Genomic DNA, 24,273 nt, shown 5'->3' with positions numbered 1-24,273 from the left:
CTGGTAAGCGGCAGAGCAGGTTTGGGAGCTGGGAATGAAATGTACATGGGCTGACTCTGGAGTCGGAGCTCTTAACCGTCACACTTCCCTGTGTTTCCCACCCCTATTCCCTTCATCTGAGTTTAGTACAACATATATTTGTGGGAGATGATGCTATTTCCCACTAAGAAGCTATGCCTTCAATGCAGCAGCTGCTGTCAAACAGCCTCCAAGATAACCTCTGAGTTCTGAATTTGTGTAACCAGAATGTGCTTATAGTCCCTTAAAATAACCTTCCTTTTCATGCCTGTAGGGAATAATCAGATTTCACACATAGCTACTTATTTCATTTTTTAAAAGTTCCAATTAACAGGAAAAAAAATCCTTAGCAGTCAATTTCATATTACGATATTCCAAAAATGTTTTAATTACCTAAGTCTGCCTAGCCATAACTTACTTAATGCTTTTTACTCTTAAATCAAACTAAATATGGAACATAGTCCTGGGAAAAATGAGAGATTGATTACAAACCATTTTAATATCCTCATGAATCTTTTTATGGAAATAAAAACAACTTCAGCGAAGCTGTGAGACCTTGTTTATAAGTGGAAGGACTCTAGGGATGAGGGCCCCAGGTTCAAGCATCCTTAGAAGGTGAATTTAGGAGCAAGGAGTCAAGCACCAAAGAAACTTGATGTGAAAACAAGTGTTGTTAAGACTCTTTGATGGTGATACCTAATTGACCATCTAGTCTTTCTCTCCTAAGAAGTTAAAGAACAAACTCAAGGTCACTCTAGTTTGCTTAGAGGCGAAACTAAGGATTCAGATCTCTAATTCCCAATGTGATTCTCTTATATGTTTAACTGGATACAATTCATTTTGACTCTCTAAAAGTCAAGGGTCATGTTATGAATCCATTTAGATTATATATTCAAAACAGAAGAAAAACAAAGCAACCTCTCTTTGATTGCTAAATATGCCCTTGGAAGGAAATTATCAATCATTTCAGCCAAAGGAAAGTCTTTTCTTCCATACTTCTTGATGGCAGTTCATTACATTTTACCCCCAGGCTACTGTGTACTTTCTTTTGGCAAGATCCATTACATGCAGTACTTTCATAATATGTTGGTGGAAAACAGGCAAAAGAAGTATTTACTGCATTTAAGATATTTCTCCTAAGGGTTGAAACATGGTTTACACAGACACACTCACTCACTCACTCACAAACACCTGCCTAGGAGAACATAGTCCTGAGGGGGAAAAAAAACCTTGAAGGTACATATTAACAGATCTGGAACCTGAACCTTGTGCCAGTGAAAATGAAAATGATATATTGGTAACGCATAGCAACCTAATTCTTCAAAGTAGCAGTTTATGTCAGAAAATAGCACCAGTCTAATAATTACAACTCTGAAGACAAATGAAACTACGGCTTGTGAATGTCACTTACTGATCATAATATCACGGGCAAGATACGTATTTTTTGTGATGGTAAAATAACAAATTACTATAACACAAGGTGGTACAGGGGTTTCTGCTTGTATTGTATTCTATCTTCTAATCCAAGATTAATGATAAAAGCTAAAGCAGCGTATCTGGTAACATTTACAGCTTCAATTTAATGAAAGATGATTACACTACAAGAAAAATTAATCCCCACCTCTCCCACCTTTTCCTACAAAAAAATGTTATTTTCTACAAATGAAATAATCTTTTAGAAATCATAAAATAGTCCTAAAAGGGCATTTCATTAAGTTATGGTCACCATAAAAAGGATTTATTTAACTTAATATAAGGCAAAGCATGATGTTTCATTAGAAATCTCTGAAATTGCTCTGATCTTTTGAAGCTTTTAAAGCTTGTGAGCACAAAATTTCCTCTCATTTAGTATTTCTAGAAACCTTTTGAATGTAATGTCTGAACAATAATGAAAATACAAACACTGTGTTTTTAATAGCTTAAATGATGTTAAGAGAGAGACTTTAAACTGTACTGCTTATTATTTTCAGAATCTGGAGAGAACACAAATAGAGAAACTAAAGTTAAATACCAAACCAAGAACAAAACCAGAAGTCAGGCTGCACCCAGGCCTCCCAACTCAGTTTGTTTCAAAATCAACAATGATCACACAGTTTATGTAATTTGGGAAGTGTTGGTTGATTTTTGTCCTTGACTTTGTTTTCTGCTGAAGCTTAAATTGGGCAAAAGTTACTTTATGGAGAGAAGAATCAAAGAGTAACTAAAAAAGGAGATTGAGAAATATAAATATATTTTGTCAGGTTTGCATTACCTTAGGTTTTAAAAGAATGTTTCAAGTAAATGGAATTTGAAAGGTTTAATATGAACGGATACTCAGTAAAGACAATCCATAATAAAACTCATTTTCTGTTTCTTCACCCTTCTTGCTCAGAAATAATAAAATCTTTTGTGTGATTAACTGGTTTAGTAAACATACAATTTCAGTATGTAATCTTAAAATATTCATAGTCTCCCTCCCCCCAACCCTCACTGATCATGAATTTGGTACTAACAACAGGCTCTAGTCATTAATACTCATCCAAATAACCATATCCACTCAGTTTAAAGGGGGCAAAATTAGTCTATGCCTGAAAATAGTTTAATAAGTCAAGAATAGATATTTTTGTTATCTTAAGAAATTTAAAACCAAAGCCAATTGATAAAAGCTTGGAAGTTGGCTGAAGTATTCGTAGCACCTAAGATCAAAAGTCAGTTTGTCTATGCATTTTGATCAATCACTCAGAAGCCTAGTTTACAAGAGGCCAAAGTTCAAAAGAGCTGTCAAGTATTTCTTAGTACAGACGCTTTAGCGCTGCATAACCAAACTCTTTTCAGGTAGTGTGAACACCTAGAGAGTCAAACACCCTGAAGATTTCACATCTCTGTCACAGGCCTGGGTTAGTGATTTAATTAAAACCCACTAAGACAGGATCCAGACAACCTGTACCCTCACGCAAGTGTATGAAAGAAAAGGATAGATGGAAATGGGTCACAGAGGCTACCAAGGAAAGGCTCTATCTCCACAACTGGGCTTTTTTTCCCCAGGAGCTCAGATACAAACATGGGAGGCTATATAGTTTGGAAGAAAGCCTTTCAGGTGATCTAATATCTCCATTTTTCACAAACTGTAGTCTTGATGGGGAAAAAAAATGCTCTGGGCTTGAGACAGCAAAAAGAAAGATGGATCTGCCACTTTGAATAGTTACATATGCTGGTTTCAGGTTCAGTCCAAGCAAGTACAGTAAAACTCATCTGAACAGCAATTTAAGTTAACTTCACGTTATATCTAACTTATCTGTCATTTCCCACAAACTTCTGAAGCTTCCTGCTTCCAAGCTGCAAAAATCTAACATCACGAAAAAAGGCTTGAGCTCAAGTTTATTCCACCCACTGAGACATCAGGAGGCAATCTGAGGTCTGCATATTTATTTATCATTATTATTTTTGTTATGCTAATACACCAAGTGCTCCATTCAAAACAACCTCTATTCCTTAACTGACTAATCAGAGCCAGCACTGCCACCTTGGAGAGCTGGGGGTCAGTGAATTCTCGGTGGCCCCTGCTCCTGCTAAAGGGCTGTTCATCAGCCACTGGACATTTCTGACTGCTCAGTAGGGGACAGGAGGGGAGGGGAAGAGGAGAAAAGACAAGCATTTAGTTCTGATGAGTGTGTGTTTATTGGAATAAGTAAACGGGCCAAGTCAGAGCCTATTAATTTCCAAATTGGCCACTGAAGCATGACGGCAAGCTAGGCTACAGCCACAGAAGCAGAAGAGGGCCCTCTAATTTACAGAAACCCCCTTTGATATGAGACCCAGATCCTATGGCCAACAGAAGAAAACTCAGAAGTTGCATTGATGGACGGATGCAATTAAACAGAAGCAAAAGCAATTAAGCAAATACACCTGTTGAGAAGTTGGAATTTTTCTGATGAGTTGCTTCAGCAACTCTGAGACACAGCCTATCCCTAAATATAACTGATGAAAAGCAATAGTAAACCAAGCCTGATGATGGAGATCTGTGCCAAACGGTGCCATGTTATATTCAAGGAAGAACTTCTCCATTAAAACACAATAGTTTTAAGCAAACTTAAAAAGTAGATAAGCACATCTCCTGTGTGATCATGCTATTTTCTACCCATAAAATGAAACCTTTGGTCATAGGTGAAGATGGAGTTTTAGGGCTCTCAGAAACAGTAAACAATGGCTTATGCAAGAGTACAAAGAGATAGCCAAAAATAGTGTTTCTGACTTAAAAGGTTTTGGGAAACTAAATAAAAGATTATTTCAAAACTACAAACTTTCTTGTAGGTAGCAAACTTTCCTGTAGGTAGCAAAGTGATAATTGCAAAAGACGCAAAGTTAGTGTCTAATATGACTTTACCATCTTCTAGAAGACCTTTTACTTCTTAATTCAACATATGAATCATGGGTAATCCTGAAAACATATCACATTACTACCTAAGAAGTCACATGAGAAAGTTTGTCCACACCTGAAATTCTACCAAAAGGCAAACATCGTTGAGATTTGAAGTTTGAGAAAGTTAACTAAAAACAAAATCAAATTTAGACATTGAAATTTGAAAACTGAATTTAGTTGTCCAAGAAATTCCCTGAACATAGCAGCCTTTGCTTCCCCACAATACCTAAAAAGTAAACAGTGCCTGCCCATTCATTTTATCACTGGTTTTGAAATGCTTTATTGTCTACCTGCCTAATGATTCTGGGAAAGAATATTTTCCTTTTCTAATTTTTCATCTTAGCTAACAGCAACAAAACATTTAAAGTGGCATTTTTATGAGGTCCTTTCTAAGAGAGTTGATATAATGGTAAATGGCCGGTTATCAGGATTAAAGTTGTGGTTGGAAGAGTACTCCATTCTAAAAACAGCGAATTCAAAATCAACCAACAAAACTGTACAATTCTGAGATTGTTTGGGAACCACAGCTCTACCCAAATCCCATGGAAAGACCAGTGCCACTGTCCACAGTTCAGTTTCTAATGAGATCAAAGGCCTATTCTTACCATTTGATTAACAAAGAAGCTGGTTCAATACTGTCCTAAAAGCAATAAAAACTGCCTGATTTTATGCTCTACAAGCTAAAGAGTCATAAACAAGCAGAACAAGCAGAGAACATTTTTCTTTTAAAGTTAAATTCTAGTAGTACACTATGACAATACAGTCTATATATAAGGCAGGTCGTGTGTGTGTGTGTGTGTGTGTGTGTGTGTGTGTGACAGAGATAGTCAATGATCCATTAATTGAAAGCCACATTTAATATAATTTCCATTTTATAAAATAAAACCACTATACTGTTTTTAGATCTGAGAAATGAGCACATGACTTAAGACAAATATTGCAATAGGAAAGAGAAGATATACAGAAGAAAAGAACAAGTATATGTAAGGTGTTAAATGTTTTACCATTTTTAATTATCAAAGGGTAAATACTACATTTTAAATCATATGATAAGTCTGATGTCAAGGTTAGACAGATGATTGTCATCTCCTAAAACCAACTGCTAATTTATTAAAACCGACAAAAGAAAAGCAAGAATTCAAGAATCAGTATACATTTGTTTCACATCTGCGTTTCTCTGTTTTCTTACCATGTATGTTGTACAGTCGAACTCTGTGGGTAACATGTTCAAAAAAGCAAGTCACGTCCGAAAAAAACCTTCCATGTTGCACTATGACAAAGGGTGGTGTTGTGTAAACATAAGGCTGAGGAGGAAATCACATTTTTAAGAAAAGTATTTTGGCTTTTAGTTTTTCCAAGGAATGTTTATTATAGTTTCCAAACTGGCAAATGTATATCACCTGATATTTTTAATTTTAAGTGAAAAACAAACCTTACGAGGTATCGGAATATGTGCGTGCTACAAAAATTGAATATAAGGTTTTGCATTAGACAAATACTGCTGAAAATAGAAAATAAAAATTTTACAACCTGATTGGCCTAGATGATCTACAAACATTTCTCCCAGATATAAAAATTTCTAATTAAAATCTTTCTATATTGTCCATATGTTATTTTTTAGAATGAGCAATCGTTCTACAGCAGTGACATTTTCTCAGGCAAACATTTATTATAACCATGGCTCCCTAATGTTCAGGGGTTGGGAAGGTGGCTAGGATGACCACAGGGAGTCATCTTAAGCAAACAGGAAGCAGGATTCAGAAACATAGTTTAATCACAGTCAGGTTTACTACTCTAACACTGCCCTTTTACTCACAAGAACTAGCTGAATATAAAGCCAACTTCCAAACTCGGAAAAACTATGGCAACCACTGGTTTAGTTTTCATTATTTAGAATCTAGATTAAAGAAACTATGGGAATAAAACACATAACTTATATGACACAGAAACAAAATTTAAAGCATTTATGAAGAATTTTATTTTCTTAAGTATTACACACCTTAGAAAGCTCAACAATAGCATAAAAAGCTAGGTTTGCAATGTAGCACAAGATTTTCAGAACTCTGTAATTTTCTTCCAAATTTACCCTTTGGCTAGAGAAAAATATTCTGAAATTAATATAATGCTTTATAGTTAACAAAGTTCTTGTACCCAATTACCATATAGCTAGAAAGTAATGGAGGAGAATGAAACCTAGGACGGTGATATCCGGGCCTTTTTCTGATAAACTCAGCTGTCTCTTTCCCTGATGTTCTTTTATTTCTTCTTTGTAAACATATGATGATTCTCTTTATCCTTCTATCTAATATTAGAGCCATTTAAAGATAAAATCATTTAAAATAAATTAGTAATTATAATTGTCCATGTATAATATTCTATAGCATAGCTACTTTAAAAAAAAAAGGAAATGTCAGTCAAAACAAAATGCCTGTCTAATGACAAAAGCTGTTAAGTGAGAAAACACTGATGTAGCTTATACTTAGGATCCACGGTTCATCCTGAAATGCCTACTATGAGCTGCAGCTTACCTTTAATTCCTCAATGATTTAAAAAAAACAGAAACAATGACAAACAACTAGAATCCTGAGTGTGGCCTACACAATCTCTTAAAATTTATATTTGATTTTGGTTAGCAAGCTTTTCTAGAACAAAAGTAACTTTTTCAGGAGACAGGACCCTAGGCAACAAAATACTGAGAATATTTAATTTATCTTAAAGTGGAGAAAGGCTGTGTAAGTGTAAAAGCAAAGGAAGAAACTCTAAAGAAAAAAATATAAAATTGACTACACAAAAATTAAAACTACATAACAGAAAAATAAAAGAATTAACAAACTAAATGACACATTGAGAGCATAAATAGGATATAGGATTGCAATAAATAGGAAAAAGGATTAATTTTACCATATATAAAGAATACTTACAGATCCACAAGTCTTATCGATAGAAAAATGGTCAAAGAACTTAAATAGGAAACTCATAAAAGAAATATGAAAGATAAAGCCATAAAAAAGTTCAACCTCACTAATAATCATAAAAATCGTAACAGTAAAATATTTTTCACTCATTACTATAGGTAAAGCATTTAATATGGCTAATTCTCAGAGCTTAGAATAGCATACTAGAGAGCTACTCTCAAGAAAACACTGGTGGTGGGGCTTCCCTGGTGGTGCAGTGGTTGAGAGTCTGCCTGCCAATGCAGGGGACACGGGTTCGTGCCCCAGTCCGGGAAGATCCCACATGCCACGGAGCGGCTGGGCCCGTGAGCCATGGCCGCTGAGCCTGCACGTCCGGAGCCCGTGCTCCGCAATGGAAGAGGCCACAACAGTGAGAGGCCCGCGTACCGCAAAAAAAAACCCAACAAAAAAAACACTGGTGGGAGTGAATATGTATGCCATCTTTCTAGAGGGAAGATAAGTAGTATGTATATGTCAAAAGCCTTAAAAGGCTTCATCCACTGACACAAAATGACTCTTCTGTCAGGAAATAATTAGCACTGTACAAAAATGCTACAGAGAAAGCTTATCACAATGTTACAGTAGTAAAGTATTGGGAGAAAATACACATATGCAACAATAGGAAATTCTTTTTTTCCCCACATATATATACACACACATGTTTTTTTGTGGGAGAACACTTAAGTTCTACCCTCTTAGCAAATTTCAATTATATAATACAGTGCTATCAACTAGTTACCATATTATACATCAGACCCTCAGACCTTATTCGTCTTATAGCTAAAAGTTTTTAAACACAAAAGTGTATATTAAAACTGTGTTTTCAAAGAACATATCAGATTGTGAGCATTGTCACAATGAAAAATAAAATATGTTCATGTAGGAAGACAAAAACTTAAAAATGGGGGAAAAAGATATGCATAGAATAAAAGACAGTAAAAATATATCAAAATGTTGGCAGGGGTTTTCATGGGCTTGTGGAATAGTTGGCAAATTTTATTGTTTTCTTAATTTTCTGCATTAAATGTGCTAAGATTTGCATATACTACCTTTACAGTCAAGGGTAGGAAAACATTTTTTTGTTTGTTTTTTAAAGTGCTAAAATTTAAGGTGAAAAACGGCTCAGTGGTCAATCTATTTTTCTCATATGGCTAGGAATTTTGTGTCTATATATATGCCATGCCACATAAGTACACAACAATACGGCAGCACCCTAATCTTAAATCAAATCTAGCTTCATTCCATAGAAAGCATTTGTCCACTGTAGTATCTTAACTGAATTCCAACTCTGAGAAATTATCTGTTTATCTAACATTCAACTAGAAATTGCTAAGTGTCAATAATGATATATATAATGGAGCCAACTCATCTATTCCTAATAGATAACAAAATATTGAGATGCATTTATTTTGCTCCTCATTATTCTTTCAATAAGTGCTTATTCACTGCTCAGCTCACCAGCACTTACCTTGGCTTCTCCATCTGGTAAGAAGAGGTAGGCACCACTTTTGTCCTTTTTACTCGTGGTTCCATACCATGAAAACTGCACTTTTACTTCATGACTTTTACCATCTCCTTTATTTATCATTTCCTAAGGATAAAAGAAAAAAAATTTATGATAACTCACAATTAAGACATTAACAAGTTGGATCTAGTTACATGTATATGTCAATTTCAAAAACAAAAAAAAATACCTGGCAATAGATTCAAAAATGATAACATTCAGCCTCTAATATTCACAATTCTTACATAAACACTCAAAATTTTATACTTAAACTTACGATTTAAAATCTTTGCCATAGGAACAAAAAGAACACATTTCACCAAGGAAGAAAAAGAAACACAAATTAAGAGATTAGATCAGTACTTCTCAAACTTTTTGTAGTAAAGAAGTGGATTTATTTTTATTTCCAATATGCATGGAACAATATTTTTGTAAAGTACAATGAAAGTGAATTACTAGAAAAATTAAAGTGATATGCCAAATATACACTCAAATTTTTTATTATTAGATACAATAGGCATAATTTTACTCAGCCAAATTACTTTAAAGTTTCCATAAACATTTCTAAACAGCCACAGCTTCCATACTTATCTTGTGGACAAATAACAAACAGTCCACTGAGCAGCACCACCCACAGACCACACTTATAAGGAGCAAGTGGTCACTGTGGACCACAAGGAGAAGGTACATATAGCTCATCTATCCTTTCTCCCAGAGAATCTGTGTCCACTTTTCCCACTTTGCAGAAGTAATCTGCATATATTATAATAAAAGTGACAAGACTTCTCTAAATTTCAGAACTATTCAGAACATACCTCCATAAGCCCAGAGTGACTAAACCGCAGCTTAATAAAGGAGTTCTCTAGAGTTATATCTTCTTGAGCACTTTTTATATTATTCATGTTGAAAATTCCTTTATTTGCTATATGACCATTATATAGGACATATTCAGCTAAATGTGGATTTGAACTTGCTGTTTCCAAAATCTTATATACTTTCAGTCCCAATGGTGGCATCTGTGCTAGAAAAGAGATCTTTACAAGATAAAGGAGAGAATTTATTAAAGAGAAATGTATCTACTGAAAGGAAACCATATATACTTCTAGTAAAAAGGAGAAACTACCATATTTAAAAAAGAGAATATAGTACTATTCCATAAATATGTTTTGATAATTTATGGGTAGAGTATCCACATCTCTGTTTATCCAGGGAAACTAATAACTTCAAGTAGGTAAGACTATCAAAGACATTACTGCTTTCATCCAATATATGAAATTATGTAACCATCCTCAATTGTCCTACGGTGCTCGTAATGGATGCTCAGACAGGGAAATTCTCCATGAAGGTAAGGGTTTATTGTGAACAATGATTTTTCCTAATTATTAGGAATCCTTTAATAATACTATAATATTTCAGTACATTAAAAATAAAAATGGTAAGTGTAACAATATAAATATTAAGCACATTAGTTCAATCAACACCAGCCATCAAATGCCTGGGGTCCAGCAGACACTGAACAAGGCATGGAGGATGTACCCACCATGAGACATGACTCCTGCCTTCCAGGAGCTACTGTTCCATTCTCTAAATGGGGTGTTTCCTGTAAAATCTGACCAAAACTGGTGTTATACTTTCCTTTCTATCTAAAGTATTATGAATTTATAAGAGCAGCCAGCAATGGCTTTTAATTTTCTTTTAGAGTTCCTAGCTTATGTCTGTGTCTTTAGAGTTTGGAGTACAATTTAAACTGTACTCCAAACTCTAAAAGTTAGATCTTTCCAGTTACATGGGGGTTCAGTTTAATATTGCTTATTTTAAGAAAATTTCCCCCCAAAATGTCTATTATTTGAATCCAGATTTTTTCCATAATTATCTCAGAAAAGAAGCATCTTACTTATTTTAGGAAGTCTTTCTTTCATGGTATATTAATGTCACCTTTGCAGTGAAAAGTTGAAAGTATCCAGGTTATTTAGAAGGATGGTATTTATCTCCATTTCAATATTTATAACTGTCATTAAATTGAGTTAGACAAAAAATTCAAAATTTTATGAGAAATGATTACTTCATGACTTCAGGAACAAGTTACAATAGATATACAAAGATATACAATATACATACTAATAACGTTCTAAAAATAACATACAATACACATACTAACAAAGATATTAATATTTGGAAAACATAGGATCTGTTTTCCTTTAGTGTCATTTAACTCACCAGTTAAATCCTCTGGCATTTACAACTTTAACCACTTTACATACACCAACTTGACAGCTCTCAGGGGTATATATTAATACATATATAAACTGTATACTGGCTATGCTTTTTTCATGTTGCCTCTCTAAGTTCTATAGAGAGCACATACCTCATAGGCTGTCTGTGAAACAGTACTTGCTGCATCCCACACTGCACTCATTTGAATTTCCACGGGCTTTCCTGAAGCAGAGGATACTTGCGCTGTCGGGGAGCTCACACAGACTGAGACTACTGAGTTTCGGTCTTGTTCTGAAGGATTGTAGACCACAAGATACCTGCAAAAACAGTCGCTTTACTATTGGGGTCTCAAGATATTTGAACTTTTCCACATTATTTGTGAGATTTCAGGTCATAGACAGTCATAAAGCCAACACAAGGAGAAGAATTATAAGAAATAGTCTGGTAAAACTTTTGGAGAACAGGAAATTTCATCACAACAAATACCACACAGTACAAAGAGTAATGAAATAAGGACTCACTTTCTAAGAATAAATGTTATACAAATGAAAGACATTAATACAACTATAATTAAGTTATTTCTATGTCCCAGAAAATGACTTATATACATATGGTTTTATTGGTCTTTCTAAAATAACCAGCCCTATACAACTAACATCCTGATCCCTGCCTAACTCACTGAACAAGAGAATACATAAATTGTCTGTGTGCATTTTAGTCACAACTAATTTCAATTAAAATTCATTTAGTTCATGCATTTTAGATCACTAAAACACAGTGAAATGTACAGTTATACATGCAGAATCACATAATTCACATATATATTTTATACACAGGGGCCCTTATTATCCAAGAGAGTTGTTTCTAGAGGAAAGGTCATTTGAAGTGAATCCACTTAAAACAGAGGCTGAAATTTTATAATAAATAGTGGTAAAAAAACTGATTGGAACTTGGCTAGAAAAGGGAAATAACGACTATTAAAATAAGTTTAGGCAATATTTGCAACTAAGTACAATTCTTAGAATGAAGTAGGGGTTTTGGCAAAATTTTTCCAAAAATTTTTTATTTATAAAAAATATTCAAGGACTTAATCATTTTTCCTAAAGTTCTCTCTCAATTCTTTGATATTTAAATAACCGTCAGTTGAATCCCCTAACATCCTTGGTTTTCTCAGTAGCATAACTCTGCTGGATCCTCACTGCTTCATGGCTTTGCCTGTGAGTAAAAACGTTCTAGATCATCATGTCACAGACTTCGTGAATTATGCACACTTTGTAATATTTATGATTTTACTTTATAAACAATTGCATCATATTATCTTCAAATAAAATAAGCAGTATTTCAAAGAGCATATTTGACTAATAATATAACTGATTCAATAGTGAATATTTTCATGATCTGAAATATTTTGCTTTCCTACACAATTTTGTAACTTCAGGAACACAGAAATGAACAGTCAGTCAACCACTTCTCCCTCTTACCCATAGCGATATCAGACTTGGTCCAAGCAAGCTAGCATTGTTTATTTAGTGCATCAGAAAGCCTAGCAGCGCTCTTTTATTCTATATGTGTCCTGTATATTTCAACTGCATTGCAAATGGTTTGTCAGGAAATAAAATTAATACAGTGGCCAAAACTAAAGTGAAGGATAACAGAAAAGCACGAAGGGAAAGAAAGAGGATGTAGTGTAAAACCTATAAAATGTTTGACTTATAAATTGTTTATCAGCTGAAGCACTTTTGATTGAGACAGTACTGTGAGATACCAAAGGTAATAATATATGATAATAAGAATGTCTCTGGCTCCTATTAGGCTTGTAGTATATACATCAGGATCACAAGATCTAACTTACACCATTTACATTCATTGAGATTCCACATGTATATGAGAAAAGAGCAGCTGAAGCATGCAGTCAAAAACATATCTACAAAGGGCACTGGAGCCTCAAAGTACTAGACAAAACCGATTTTTATCCACAGAATCAATTCTCAGGGAGAGTGAGAGTACTGCCCCCTTGAGAGGTGTGCTTAACAGACTTACCTGAAGGAATCTATCAACCTATTTGCACCCTCCCACTGCCCTCCACCAGAGCTTATGTTTTGCCTGATTGTTCTCCTATCACAAACACACCTGGAGAATCACAAATGCCAGGGTTCATTGTTATCAACTAGACTATACTATATTCCTCAGGTACACTGGAGAAGAAAAGCAGTTGAGGATCACTCATGTCCAACACCAAAGTTCAAACCAGCATCCCAGAAATAAGTGACTTACTACTGAACCCCATGTGCCCAGAGGCTTAGAGCCAGTATATGAAGAACTGTAGAACATATAGTCTGAAGACTTAGGCCAGTCTCTTAATTCTGCAGAAGCCGTGAGGCAGACCTAGGTACAGAGCCCAGAATTCCCACTTCAAGTTCTTTGATGCTCTACTACCCAGATCTGGCTATAAAGGCTCTGATAATAAAGTATAATGTGTCCAAGCAATAAATTAGGCAGCAAGCATCCAAAACACTGATTCTTCCCAGTAAGGAAGAAAATGACTCAAATTTAAAGCAAATAATAATTTCAACCATACATTTTGTTTTGTACAATATTAAATAGCTTTTTTTTTTTTTTTTTTTTTTTTTCGGTACGCGGGCCTCTCACTGTTGTGGCCTCTCCTGCTGCAGAGCACAGGCTCTGGATGCACAGGCTCAGTGGCCACGGCTCACGGGCCCAGCCGCTCCGCGGCATGGCTGTGGGATCTTCCTGGACCGGGGCACAAACCCGTGTCCCCTGCATCGGCAGGCGGACTCTCAACCACTGCGCCACCAGGGAAGCTCCCTAAATAGCTTTTTATAATAAGTGTGAACTAGGTTCTGTTTTGTTTCATTTTCATAGCTAATTAGTATTTGACCATAATGATGTTTCTACTGTACTGAATTATGTAATTATCATGCCAGGAATCTATTCAAAAACTAAATGTGTAGAGTATATAATGAGTATAAAGCTGCACTAAGAAAATAATTTTTTAACATAATTAGAGATTCACAGCATGTTCAAGTGCATCACAGCACACATTTATCTGATACACAAACCTCTATGTACATTTCAAGTAGAGTACAGAGAAAGCATTATCATACATGAATTATATTTCCTTGGGAAATAAGTACAGCATCACAAATTAACTAAATTTTCATTGTCATTATCATGGTTAGTAGTCAAACATTTGTTACACTGCCAATATCTCCAAACATGAATCCTTTTAAGTCAATCAATTGTGAATGGAACCAGGAGGTTTCATATCATAATATCATACTCACTTATTAAAAATTAATATTGTTTCATCCACACTAACAGATGAAAAGAATAAAATATTGCTGAAAAATGGGGCTAGTTAGTTTCTATTTTACCTTGGAAGTAACTATATAGGAAGCTCAGAAATATTTTTTTCCAATTTCCCCTATATTTGCATTAGCTTCTTATCTATCATCTGTCACCAAGTCACATCCAGCCTCCTAGCTCGCATTATGACATTAAGCCCCTGCAACTTGCCTACAGGCAATTATCTCAATTTTCTATATACAATGAACAACCTTCACCTCATGAAGACAAAGCACTCCTATGTTACCTGCCAATCAAATGAGAGGGCAAACTATGATCTACTGTGGCTGAGAGAAAAAGGAATGGAGAGAAATGAAAAGACATCTGTACGCTCATGTCAAACTGGGAGTCATTTTAGGAAGAACTATAATTCCACTGTAAACGTGGTTCTGTCCTTGAAAATTCTAATGAGGAGGAGTATATTTAGAATTTCCTCACCCCTTTTGTAGAAATGATTTATGTCATGTTAAGAAAGACAACTGTGGCATTCCACGTCCTCTCTCTGAGGCAAATCTAATCAGTGCCTACTATGAACAAAAGACTAGGACCATGCGGACTTCTTTCTTAGACTGGACATAGGGCAGAATGAAAGTAAGATGCCTCTTGGTGAGACTGACGCTGGAGTTACCACTTACAGGGTGCTTCCTGTATGCCGGGGTTCAGTCCTCAGGCCTATAATCTATGAGGCACAGCTTTTCATCCTTCACTGGACAGATAGGAGAGCTGAGGTTCAGGGAGGTTAGGTATGTTGCAGAGGCGCAAGCAGCTACAAGTGCCACAACAGGCTTAGAACTCAGTCCTACCCCTAGTACCATCTTCTTAACCATCCTAACCACTTTATTCACAGGCCAAGCTTATAACGACCATTTTGACAACTGAGGTTTCCTGTGGAGATTCCCTTAGTTCCTAATTCACTTGAGAAGAACTTTGTCTTCAATGATGCCAAAGATCCCCACAGACCTTCTATCTTCAGGAAGCTCAGGATGAACAAAGAGCTATTTACATTTCAGTACATTTTATCTGTGAAAGAAAATTTATAAACTGGAACGCTGGCATAGAAAATCTCTTGTAACATATACTAAAGAGTTTATCTTATGACCTCACTGCATGAGGAAAGCAAAAACAATATTCAAAAAACCATTTAAAAAATACTACATACATTTATGGCTGTGCAAAGAAGATAGAAATGAAAAATATTTGCAAGTCCAGTTTTGCAATATTTGTAAGTGCAGTTTAAAACCAATTAAGCAAACACCAGGTTATATGAAAAGTAATTGTAACTTCATGTGCCTAGTGGAGTACCTGGCATGGAATAACATTCAATAAATAGTTGATGAATGAGTAACACACAAAAATCCCAGTAGGAGAATTTATCATTTGTGAATAATACCTACTAGTGTGGAGCTTTATGGTTTTATCAAATCATTTTCATTTTGATTATTTTAATTCCTTAAAAAATAGCATCAGCAAGCTATGCAATTATCCCCTTTGCAAAGATGGGGGAAATGACAGATCCAAGATCACAGAGAAAGTTAAGAACAAAGCAAAGAGTAGAGCTCAGTCTGTCCAATTCTTAATCAATGACAGCATATTAAAAAATTCAAACAATATATTCATCTTCTCTAAGTAGCCTCATTAGTGGAGCATCATCTAAAGAAGAGTAGTAACCTTTGGACAGTATTCTGAATACGAAAATATATAGTTTTATATGTTTACAAAAATTGCACTTTCTAGATATGAACTTTTCATATAGTCTACCTAGTTTTCTAGGTTTAAAACATAATGCTTACCATATTAGCCATCAGGAAAAAAATATTAAGCTATTAAAAACAAAGGGAGCCTTTTTGAGATACATTAGATCTTCAAAAATCATGATTAGTTCTGTGAGTCCTTAGCTCTGGAGCCAGATACATTCAAGTTCAAAAACCCACTACAGCACTTAGAATTTGAGAGGCTTTGGACACGTGATTTTATTTCTTCAAGCCTTAATATCTTTATCTACAAAATCAGGAGACAAGATTGCAATTAGGGTTAAATGATAAAATGTTTGGAAAAATCACAGAGCTCAGAGCTCAGACCTGGCACAAAGTAGAATCTCAACAGCAATTAAATCTCTCCTTTCCCTTACAAGACCCTCCTGGTGTTTTGACCAGATACCCTGCTACATGAATCACACGAATGGCAGAATGAATGTTTTAATTAACTCAGGTCACTGAGCTGCTGCCTTATATGCTTTCTTATGTAAGGCATATATAAATCTAAATGAAAGAAATTAACAAAACCACACATGTTATAACATAGATACCTTAAAACAAGAGTTCAGATAATATGGGGGGGGGTGGAGATAAATAAAGAGATGCACAGAATCTACACACGTACAAAGTAACCACATGGCATGTGGCTAAATTAAAAGGCAAGAAAAAAAAAAAGGACAGAGAGAAGGACTCCTCCTGGTATGTGTAGTTATAACCTTATGAATGTGACTACATAGTCCCTGTTCTGAATATCTATAGTCTAGAAGGGGAGAAAGAGAAATTGTTGAGTTCAATATAATAGGGTAGGTAATAATACAAAACTATGTATAGTGCGTCTTGTGATACACACAAAAAGATGGTAGTCAGGATGATTAAGAATTAATCAGGAGAGCATTCAAAACAGAGAATTAATTAATACAAAATGTATATACAGAAGTTGACAGAACTTTACTGAGGGACATAAAAATGAATGAATGAAGAGACATACTTTTCTAGGTGAGAAAACTAAAATACTGCAAAATATACAACTCTCCTAAAATTGATTCATGAATCTTATTCACTGCCAACCAAAATCCCACTGAAATCCTTTTATTGGGAGAAAGGGAGCAAAACAATCCTATGATACATCTATAGTAATAGATGGGCAAGATAAATGGTTAAACAAATGCATTAAAACAATATGCCAACACTGATTCTAGATGAATTAAAAAATTTAAAAACAGAAAAAATGATACAAAATCAGTAAGAAAAATAAATATAAAATTTGTGGTACAAATTCTCTTTTTAACCATAACAGAAAAATACAGCAAAGCAAAAGACTGGCAGATTTGATAACAAAAAGCTTAGAACATTTTCTATATTAAAAAAATAAGATTAAAGAATAAAAAAATAAAAGGAGATCAAATTTGGGAAATTTGTGCTCCTACAAATCAATAGAAATATAAACACTCAAGTGGAAAAAATGAGCATTTTTCTTTCACCAAATTGAAGTTGAAATATAAACGATGCTTCCACTTCCAGGAGAGATGAAGTAGTTGACAAAAGCTCTCACTTCTACGGGCCAACTAGAAAAACCGGATAAAATACAGTAATCACTGCTTGAAGGAAACAGAGAACTGCTGAGGAGAAAAAGAACTGCAGAGAAGAGAGCTGCCTTCTCTAGCCATTTTCACTTTGGGCTGTGCCAATTCTCAGCACGGGAAAGGCTGAGTTCCCTGCAAAGCCCAGAACAAAGCCTAGAGAAGTTTCACTGCAGTGGCAAAGAAGCTAAAAGGCACTTGGTGAGGATGTAGAAAGCTTCAAGTGCACAGTTGGCTTTCTCATCAGTCCATGTGCCAAACACTGGGAGCCGCACAGAAAAGGAGGCTTAAAATCTAAACAGAAAGCTTCTAAAAAGTAGAGCAGAGACATATCATGAGGCTTTAGAACCCACCAGGGAATAGGGCCTACAGAATATACCAGGCTATTAGTTGAAAACTTAATGAGCTAGATGAAGAAGACATTGAGAGAATTAGCCTCAATTTAGCACAGTCCTTGATTGGAGTAAGAGTGAACACTCTCTAGCAGATAGTTTCTAGAGCCTATACAATTTTTCTACACAATGTCTAGCACTTAATATAAAAAGCTGAGACATCTGCAAAGACAGAGCCACATGATTAAACAATAAAAAGACAGAAGAATTAGAACCACACAAGATCTGGATATTGATGTTAACTGATAAGCCTTTAAAATGATAATTACTATGTCCAAGGAAAGAGGAAAACATGAATACGGTAGATGAAAAGATAAAGAATTCTACCACAGAAACTGAATATGTCAAAAATTAACTGAATGAAATTCTAGGATAAATATTTGAAACTAAGAACTCAGCAGATATGTTTAACAACAGAGTAGATTAAGCAGAAGAGAAGTTAAACCGTTAACAGAGATACTTCCTCTAGATTCTGGGATTTTTAGCGAACTTCCTGCAACTACTTTTTAGACATCTAGATATAAAACACTATTCTTCAAAAAGTACATATTTTTAAAATAATCAGAAAAATACAACTACAAAAACATGCAACTTTTTAAAAGGTCAGGGAGAGATAGCCAAGTAAAAGTAGGGAAATACACTCTAGGTAGAGTGACCATAAGAATAAAGGAACACATATATAAAGAAAAAAAGGACATTATTTTCAGGACATACAGGTCATTCAATGTCACTAGAATCTACATAGTAAAGCGCATGTCTAAAATGCCAATATATGGAGCTAGAAAGAGAGATAAATCTCAAATCACACTGAGGAGTGAGGTGTCTTTAAGTCATTACAAATTGCTAAAAACCTTATTATATGGGGTATGGGGAGTGACTTGAAGGTTTAACATGGTCAGATTCATTTTTAATAGGTACTTCTAGTTGTCAGGTAGAGGAAGGATTTAAGGAGTCAAGACTCAAAGGAGGAAGACCAAGTAAATAGCTACAACAGCCAAGGTAGAAAAGGTGAAAATCTAAGTTACAGGAGTGGGTAGAAATACAAAAGAGGAACAAGTCTGAGAAACAGGTAGGAATTCTTATTAATAGGATTTTTTGGATTCCTTGGAGAAGGATGCATAAGCCAGAAGGAAAAGTCTGTAATTCCTGTTTTGCAGTTAGGGTGGCATAGATATGGTAGCGCCACTAACCAAGATTGAACCCCTAAGGATGGGTGGAAGACATATCAAGATGAAGGTGATAAATCCAGTATCAGACCTCTCGAACTTGAGGTACCTGAGGGATATCTACAAAGATTTATCCTGATGTTCTTAAATTAATTATCCCACTTATCCACTGGAAATACACTGGTTTCCAGGTATGGTAGGCAGAATAATTCCGCCCCCTTCCCCACCCCAAGATGTCCACATCCTAATCCCCAGAACCTATGAATATGTTACCTTACATAGCAAAAGAGACTTTGCAGATGTGGTTAAATTAAGGGTCTTGGGATAGGGAGATTTTCTGGATTATCCAAGTGGGCCCAATATAATCACAAGGTCCTTATAAGAGAGAGACTGGGAAGTCTAACAGGGAAGGTGGCCACATGGCAATAGAAGCAAGAGGCTGGAATGTGTGTGGAAGGGGCCACAGGCCAAGCAATGCGGGTGACCATTAGAAGATGAAACAGGCAAAGGATCAGATTTTTCCCTCAGAGCCTCCAGGAGCAACAAGTCCTGCCAATACTTTGTCAGCCCAGTGAAACAGATTTTGGACTTCTGACCTCCGAAACTGTAGATAATAAAATTGTTTTGTTTTGTTTTTTTTTTGAGAGACTAAGTTTGTGGTTATTTGGTACAGCAGCACTAAGAAACTGATATACCAGGTTATACTATTCCTCTTGAAAATGAGGGCCAACTTCTGGTTTCACATCACAAAGACCACCACCATACGCAGAAAAGAAACTCTTGAATGCTGGAAAAGGGGGCAAGGGTGGGGGTGGGTGAAGGGCAATGAGAAGAGCTTGGGGTCCTTGGAAGTGGGCCCAAGCAAAGACTGAAGTAAGTGTGTCTAGCCCTCTGACCTGCTCTCTCATGGAGGATTTCCTCATACTTTCTCATCCGCTGGCTACAAGGTCTGACGTGCCCAAATTCACATTGTCCCTGTGCAAGTGCCCACAGATAACAATAAGGAAAAAGCAGAGGAGAAACCCCCCAGACCTGCACTTCATAAAAAGCAAATGATTGACAGTCCCTTACACTGACCAAGGTGGTTATTTTTAACCTTTTAAAATTCTACTTGTCTTCTAATCTTTGAATGCCTTATACAGACACTATTCACTGAAGACATGCACATACGCACAAGATTTTTCATATAAGTTCCAAGGCCTCCCAGTTTAAAAACGTTTCTACTCCTATAAAATAGGCCTTCTTAAATAGGCAAACATTTAGCTGTTTTCCCATAAAAACCTCTCTAGAAACTATACAATAACAATCTCACTTATCTTCCATGACCAGATACGGGAATTTATATTTGCAAGAGGAAAAATAAAACATGACATTTTATGGAAGCTTCTAATTGATTTTGTAACATATATTATTTGGCCTCATTTAAGAAGAAAAATTCAACACTAAAGAAGAGAACACAATTTCATTTCAGCAATCAAAATTAGGATTGCACTTGAATATAGTAGTAAATAAATGTTATCTGAATTTCCTAATGCATGAAAGTTTGTTTCAACACTTTTTTCTATATTTAGGAGAAATAAGTTAAAATTCATGGACAAAACTATTATAAATCTATCATCCCATGAAAGTCATGCACCCAAGGGCAAGATTCAAAAGGAAAGTAAACAAGTGTACTGCAGGGTGATCGAATCTAGTGTGAAGATGCCCTTTATGAAACAGTAAGATGATAGTAGTACCTAAAACTGCTGTTGTCAACTAAGGTTTTGATTTCTGAAAATACCTTACAAAATTCAAGAACTCCATTAAATATTACTGAGAAGAGTTCTTAGTTTAGATGAAAAGTATGCAATCATTAAGAAAATATTCTAGAAAGCTCTATGTTAGAAGACATTACTTTGTGTAGAGAATTATGTTTGTTTATAATACTAATAGGCAAAGCAGTAAATCAAAAATAAAATTTTGTATTATTAAAGGGATATTTTTTGCTACTTTTAAATCAAAGTAAATTTGACTTGGTAAGTGGCAGAGTTTTCCATATGTTAATAGTAACAAGAACAAGAACAACAACAACAATAACAGTAATACCAAACAGCTAGCACTAATGAGCCTTTAGAACAGTGCCTAGAATACAGCATGTGCTGTACTTGAATTAACTCCTTTCAGCTTCACAACCGACTTATCAAGTTCTAAAATCATGCCCATTTTATAGATGTGTAGACTGGCTTGGTATCCAGCTCATGGTTCACAGCCATTTAAATGGTAGAGCCAAGATTCAAATTCAAGCAGTCAGGCTTTACAGCATCTTGGAGGTAGGGTAGGTGGCCTTGCTCTTCTCCAGTGGGTAAGGGACTCAGGGTGTATATGCTAGAAGCACAGAGTCCCACCAGAGTTCCATTTCCCCAAGTCTCTCTGAACTCTGCTTCATCAGAGGGCTCCACCTCCACCCTAGCAAAGAGCCCTCACTCTGAAAGCCCCCAACCAGCTGTAGTGGCAGGACTGGGGTAAGGGGTTTTCTCTGAGGTGATGAAACTGAGGCTACTTATCAAAGCTGCTCTAATAACAACACAAGCTGTTCTTTCAGTAGTTCTTACTTTATGTAAGAGGCAGTGGGAGAGGAATTGTTAAATTCCAGGTCTTCATTTTGCAATACTGGTGATAGTTTGGAAAACAGTTTCCTTATCCTATGTCCCAGTTACTGAACAAACCTGGTTATTTTCCAGAGTTGAGCTTTCTACCCCCAAACTTCCTTTCCCAGTGTTCATCCAAACGAATGCTTTATAAATGATTTGTGTTGTAACAGACAAAAAAACTAAATGTCAGTTGGATGTAACCCTGGGGATTATCTACTTTAGCCCCCTCTCTCCCAAGACATATTGCAAATGGAACTAATGTTTCAAAAAAAGAAGGCTGGTTAGTGACAGAGGTGGGACCAGAATGAGCCCTCTGACTCTCAGTCCAAGGCTCCCTTCACAGCACTGTGCTCTTTCCAGGCATCTGACAGTGAGATCTGCCCAAAGCTCAATGGTATAGGGGCAAAAGAGTATCATAAATGTTCAAATTTATAGCTGCAAATGCAACTCAATACTATAAATTAAAATCTTAACCCTCAAAAGTAGAACTACATATTTTAGGCTTTCCCACATTGAGAAAAGCATTTCTAAAAGCATAAATAAAACCACAACCAAAGTAGGATTAACATGTAATTTTATAACTTTTTTAAACAAAATAAGGTTGAAAAATCTTGCAACTATTCCCAGGGCATAAGAGAAAATAGCAAGTCAATGAAAAGGATGAATATCCTTTTCCAACTATTCTAAAATTTTTGATACTAAAGCAATAAAAAGAAACAGACACAGAAACTGTACATAATTTGGCAGACCCCAAGAGTCTTGTCACCAATTAAGATGCTTTCACTCTGAGAGAGTTTTGCCTAAAACAAAAACACCATCTGTTTTACCTAAAACATTAAGATGTTCTATTTTCTTGTCAATTCAGAAATCACATCTGTAGCCATTTTCTGAAAAGACAGCAAAAGACATTATATTTATGGGTGACTGCATAAGGAATGATGTTCAATCAAAATGTAATTTTCATCTACTAGAAGAAAATTTCATTTCTCCAATGACTGTAACGCCATAACTTTGGAGGAATACATAGTACATAAACAGGCTGATTTTTACACATAAAAAGATCTTAAAAGTTAATGCAGTAAAATAAGGTTATTTTGTTGTGAAAGACAAAAATGGCAAATACATTTGTATTCACTTTGACAGCTGAAAACCTATCTTGTGTGAGGCTTTCAGGTGAAGAGAAAACAACAACTTTTTATTGGTGCAACATCTCTTCATGCTAGTGAGCCATCATGTAAGAGGTAAAAATATGAAAACAACAAAAACACAAACAACTCTCTGTTTTCAAAACACTTTTACACAATATCAGTTCTGGGAAAGACACCCTACAATCCAGTGAACCGACTGAAGAAGATACAAAACACTAGAAAAAACATCACTCACAGTGAAGGCAAACACCATGTCACAAGAGATAAAGAACACGTTTCAAAGAAAAACACACAAGCCATCCAAACACCTACAGTACTTTGAGTATACATTAGGTACCTACAAATATCAAAATCTAAAACCCAGTATGTTTTAGTTTGAAAAGTACCCCAATTTCACAGTTAATTTTCTTGCCTAAAAAAAAATAAAGTTACTCTCCAAATAAGGAGGAAATAAATAAGTCCAAAGGCTCTATTTTAAAATGTTTCTTTTACCACAAAGTTGTGAAGTGTTCTGAAGTCCAAGATGGGCTTGAAGCCCTCCCTGACTTTTTCAGGATCAGGATACCTTCACTAAAATCCTTTTCCTTGTTCCTCTTGTAGTGCACGGTTTATTAATCTGCATTCAGAAGGAAAAAAAATCTGGTTCAGAAGAATGGAAGACTTTGAAATATGCCGCATAACTTCAGTCTGTGCTCTGAACTGCTCTGAGTTAATGAGTTTTGTGTTAGCAATTTCAGAAGACATGATGGACACTGGGAGGAAGAGAAGAGAGAGGACAGAGAACTAAGTGTGCACAAAACTAGAAAAAATAAGGAATCGCTCTCACATACTCGTCAATTCTCCCCAACCCAATACAAATCACTCAAGAAATCATTCATATGCCAGATATTTAATTTACTTTAACACTTTCACAGTGCATGACATAACTCCAACTAATGGGGGAAAAAACTTGGGTGCTACAAGCAATAACACAGAACAGAATCACTCAAACTTTGCACTTTGCTTAGATTCTACAAAGTTACTTATTTCCAAATATCTCAGTTGGAAATTATTATAGTCCTTCCTAGATCATAGGCGGTAGTCCCCATGCTAACTCTGCCTTCACATTGTAAGGTATCAAAATAACATCATAATCCTACATATAGAGG

General features: G+C 35.5%; 1 protein-coding gene across 1 annotated transcript in view; it reads right to left on the bottom strand.

Annotated features, from left to right (window-relative positions):
* The window catches only part of MAN2A1 (mannosidase alpha class 2A member 1), a 167,577-nt gene that overhangs the window by 33,952 nt on the left and 109,352 nt on the right, over positions 1-24,273 (bottom strand). Inside the window, exons 13-16 of the mRNA XM_060093236.1 lie at positions 11,241-11,406; positions 9,691-9,909; positions 8,840-8,962; positions 5,607-5,721 (exon numbers count right to left, since the gene is read on the bottom strand). Of these exons, the coding sequence (XP_059949219.1) occupies positions 5,607-5,721; positions 8,840-8,962; positions 9,691-9,909; positions 11,241-11,406 (623 nt within the window). The remainder of the gene's footprint in view (positions 1-5,606; positions 5,722-8,839; positions 8,963-9,690; positions 9,910-11,240; positions 11,407-24,273) is intronic.

Source organism: Mesoplodon densirostris, chromosome 3 (genome assembly GCF_025265405.1).
Source record: "Mesoplodon densirostris isolate mMesDen1 chromosome 3, mMesDen1 primary haplotype, whole genome shotgun sequence".
Taxonomy (NCBI): domain Eukaryota; kingdom Metazoa; phylum Chordata; class Mammalia; order Artiodactyla; family Ziphiidae; genus Mesoplodon; species Mesoplodon densirostris.
This window is presented reverse-complemented; position numbering and strand designations above follow the sequence as displayed.